At 31.5% G+C, this 3,994-nt stretch overlaps 1 protein-coding gene across 1 annotated transcript; it reads left to right on the top strand.

Moving 5' to 3' along the window:
• Nucleotides 1-395: 395 nt before the first annotated feature.
• Nucleotides 396-3,521, top strand: LOC132713238 (monocarboxylate transporter 13-like; the record flags this gene model as incomplete). Its single annotated transcript, XM_060695736.1, is given in 3 exon segments — nt 396-539; nt 866-1,645; nt 2,020-3,521. Coding segments are annotated over 3 exon segments (1,175 nt in total), but the record flags the coding sequence as incomplete, so codon positions are not given.
• Nucleotides 3,522-3,994: the final 473 nt, after the last annotated feature.

Raw genomic sequence — 3,994 nt, 5'->3', positions numbered from 1 at the left:
TTATCATATGAATAGGCTTACATTAAAAAAATGATAAAAAGTATAACCTTATATACAATTTTGCCTGTTTCATTAAAGCGCGGGAAAAAGCCGCAACGTGCCAGGCGTTCACTAACTACGAACAAAAGTAATTCAAGTTTATACATAGCATTGCGGTGTAGCTTTTAACTATTCTAATGAAGTAATGATATTACAATCGAGAAAATATCATTAAGAACAAGTCGCAACATTTTTTTTAATTTGCACGCGTTATTAACAGTCTACGATGCATGGTCATTGAATATAAGTCTCAATCTATTTTTAGATTTGGAAAGTTTAATTCAGCCTGTGAATATGATACAGCCACTTTTGTCATTGATTTGATAGTTTGTTTACATATTTTACATATATTTCAGCACCGGCGGGAAGTGTTCTCACCAATCGATATGGCTACCGTGTGTGTTCCTTTGTCGGCGGTGTTCTTGCAGCTGGTGGTCTTTCTATCAGCTACTTCGCTGTAGATTCAACCTTTCTCTTCATATCCTACGGTTTACTTACTGGTAAGAAGATCTTTGTATTTCATTAACGAAAAACAAACATCAACAATAAAGAAAACCCAAAATCTTAAATCAAAATGATGCCTTTTGAAACATCATCTACAATGTATATGCATAATGAATATAAAATGTACTTTCTTGAATTTTAATAATTGTCAAAATAAGGTCAACTACGACATCTGTGGTTGGCCTGTTTTTGAGAGTCAAGAATTGATTTCTTTGTGCAAAATAACATGTCAGCGCGAACTTTAAGTGTGTGTCTGTATTTGTTAAAAGATGAAAATATTTTAACCATTTACACCTAACTGGCCTTCACTTTTTTATTACAGGAATCGGTCTTGGAATAAACTACAATGGTTGTATGTCCGCCATAAATATATATTTCGATAAATATAAAACATTGGCTCATGGTATTTCTTCGATTGGAAACAATGTTGGTTTAATTCTATTTTCGGAATTCATTCTTGTCCTAGAAGAGCATTTTGGGTGGAGAGGAATGCTTCTTATACAGGGTGGAATAATGTTCAATCTTTGCGCATGCGCAGTTGTCATGTTTCCGGTTAAAATGGGCTCGGACAGAGACAAAAATCAACAGCAATCTCATTCAGTCACTAATTTAAGCAAACCAGTGAAAACAAGATTGATGAATTTCTCTATATTAAAGAAACTTTCCTTTGCCTGCCTTTGTGCTAGTCATGTCTTTTTCAATTTTAGCTATGGAGTTTTTATATTACATTTACCGTCATACTCTAGAGATATAGGCTTTGGCAAAAACGATTACGGATCATTGTTTTTATCTCATGGAATATGCAACATCATAGGGAAAGTTTTCTACAGTTTTCTAGGACATCATCCACGAATAAATGTTATATTTGTGTACACCATATCACTATTTGCGACTGGGATTTGTATGGGTTTAACTCCCGTACTTCTTACACGTGCAGGCATCCTTGCTATAGCTGGTATAGTAGGATTTCTATCTTGTGTTACGGGTGCTTTGATCAACGCTGTCGTTATCAAAATAGTTGGATTTAGAAGGTTTTCTGATGGTATTGGTATGTCATTACCATTTAAAGCAACTGGAAATATGATTGGTGGACCCGTTGCAGGTGAATACATTAATTGATGTTATTACTCAAATTTTGATGTACAAAATGATGCCTAGATACGTACGAACGTTTCAATCTTACGCGATTTTCTTATTTTCTACTGACGGCTTTGACTTGTTGTTTGATTAATAAGGAAAAGTTAATTTCATGTGAGAGACTTTGTTAAAAATATTTTTGAAGATTCGGGTTCAGTGAGAGTTTTGACAAGCATTTCCAAACACGTTACGTATCGAGTTATATCCTCTTTGTAAAACAAACTGACAGATAAATGATAAATTAATCAATATTTTGTGTCATTTAAATGCAGAGACCCATGTACCTATATAAAAAAATCATAACATTGACAAAACTAATTATGTTTATTTAATTTTCAGGGGCATTATTTAAAAGTACCGGAAGTTACGCATTTTCTTTTTATATGGCTGGAGCCAGTATGATATGTTCATCTTGTCTGATGATATATCCAATTGTTCACGAACGAACAAGTAGACGGACATGTAAAGAAACAGATATTCAAATTGTTAGTGAAAAAGATCTTAGATTTATTGTAGACGACACAATTGAGAGCACAGCTGTGGCCGAGAAACAGTGTGAGAGTGACCATTTTCTAAATGCAAATAGATAAAATAGTAACATAATTATAAAGAAAATCAGATATTAGTCTAATTAGAATACAATTGCATCATCGGCAACAAAGATCTTCAAGTTGGTACCTGATTGATTCATGTTTTTTATTCCCCCACCTCCCCCAACCCCAGAAAAGCCGACTTGCAAAGTATGCTTGATTTGTACAAGCATTATGTTAATATTCCTTAATAGATTGATAAAGCATTTAGAAGCTACTTAAGTTTGCATAAAAAAGCATTATATATGGTTCTAAATAAATTGATCTTACATTGATAACTAAAATAAAAATTAAGTTTTCAACAAAGCATGTCTTTGCTCTCAATAGATTGATATGTATTTGGTTACTCACAACAAAATTAAGTTTGAAAAAACATGCAACTGCATGATATTCTTTATGCTTACACGTTCTCACACAAGAAAAATGTAAAAAGTCAAAATATTCAAACATTTAATTTGCTCTATTTTTCTGATTTTTGCTGTATATGCTAAAATTAACTAATGTTGTAACTTATATTTACTTTCACAAAAAACGGGTTTTATAACTTGACATAACATGACATTATATGACATGACATGACCTTATATGACATGACATGACATGATCTAACATGACATGACATAATCTTTACACTTAATAATTATCGGATGTTAGAAATATGACTCCGAAATTTGCTTTGGTCTTAATTGCTTAATATACTCGGGTTGTTTTGCTTAGTCAAAAAATTGAATGACATTAATTTTGTTAATGCATATAAACGTTTGTTTTGTAACTCACATGAGTGTAATATATAATTTATAAGAAACAGAACACCTTTTTAAATGCTTAATATTTCCAGAAAAATTGTATATGTTGTTACTCTACCTAAGGTTTAGGTGTTGATATTACTTTTTCGATTGGAATGTAAACGTTATTGAAATGATTATTTTGCGAATGCCAATATCATGTTCATTAATATACAACGAGGTCAAAATTAAACATTATTTATATTGCGATAACGTTTTGCATGACGTTTGTTTACATATATTTTCAAAATATAAGTGAGAGTTTCTTTTGTTTTAGCTTAAAAAGCTTTTTGTTGATGGTAAATACAACATATATACATATATGTAAAAATTATTTGTAAAACAATTGTATATAGCGTCGAATCAAAACTATTTCATATCAATTAAAAATCTTCATTTCGTTGTATTTTCTATGTTTACGTTATGTAGGTTTAACAAAGAGTTATATTAAATTTTTAAAGTGAGAGCTAATGTGTTATTTGTATTACTGTCCCCATGTCATGAGTTGCAGAAATATTTCGATATATATTACATACCCGTGTCGTTTTTGCGACTCCGTAAATATGTTGTTGAAGCTTCATTACAAAATTGATTGTACCCGTTAAATACATTAATGTTATGCTTGCCAGAATCTCGGAAAATATGATTTTATTTAACCCGTTCAATAAATTGAGTATTATATGTATATAATATAAACAAGGGATATAAGTCGTGGCCTCGCACTACCAGCACGGGTTCGTAAAATGCATTCACACGTGTAAACTGTATAAAATATCCTCTATTCCATCAAAGTTTTTGTAGAAGTTAATATATGAACGAGTCATTACCCAAGTTCTACTACAAACACTTCATTAAAACTTGTAACATTGCAGGAAATAGCTAACATTTCAATATTTACATTGGCTGTCAAGTTGTCGTCCATTTTGCAGGTGTGTTTAT

The sequence above is a fragment of the Ruditapes philippinarum genome, unplaced genomic scaffold (assembly GCF_026571515.1).
Source record: "Ruditapes philippinarum isolate M1 unplaced genomic scaffold, ASM2657151v2 ctg217_1_1_1_1, whole genome shotgun sequence".
Classification (NCBI taxonomy): Eukaryota; Metazoa; Mollusca; class Bivalvia; order Venerida; family Veneridae; genus Ruditapes; species Ruditapes philippinarum.
Note: the sequence above shows the minus strand (reverse complement) of the source record. Positions and strands in the feature narration are given on the sequence as shown.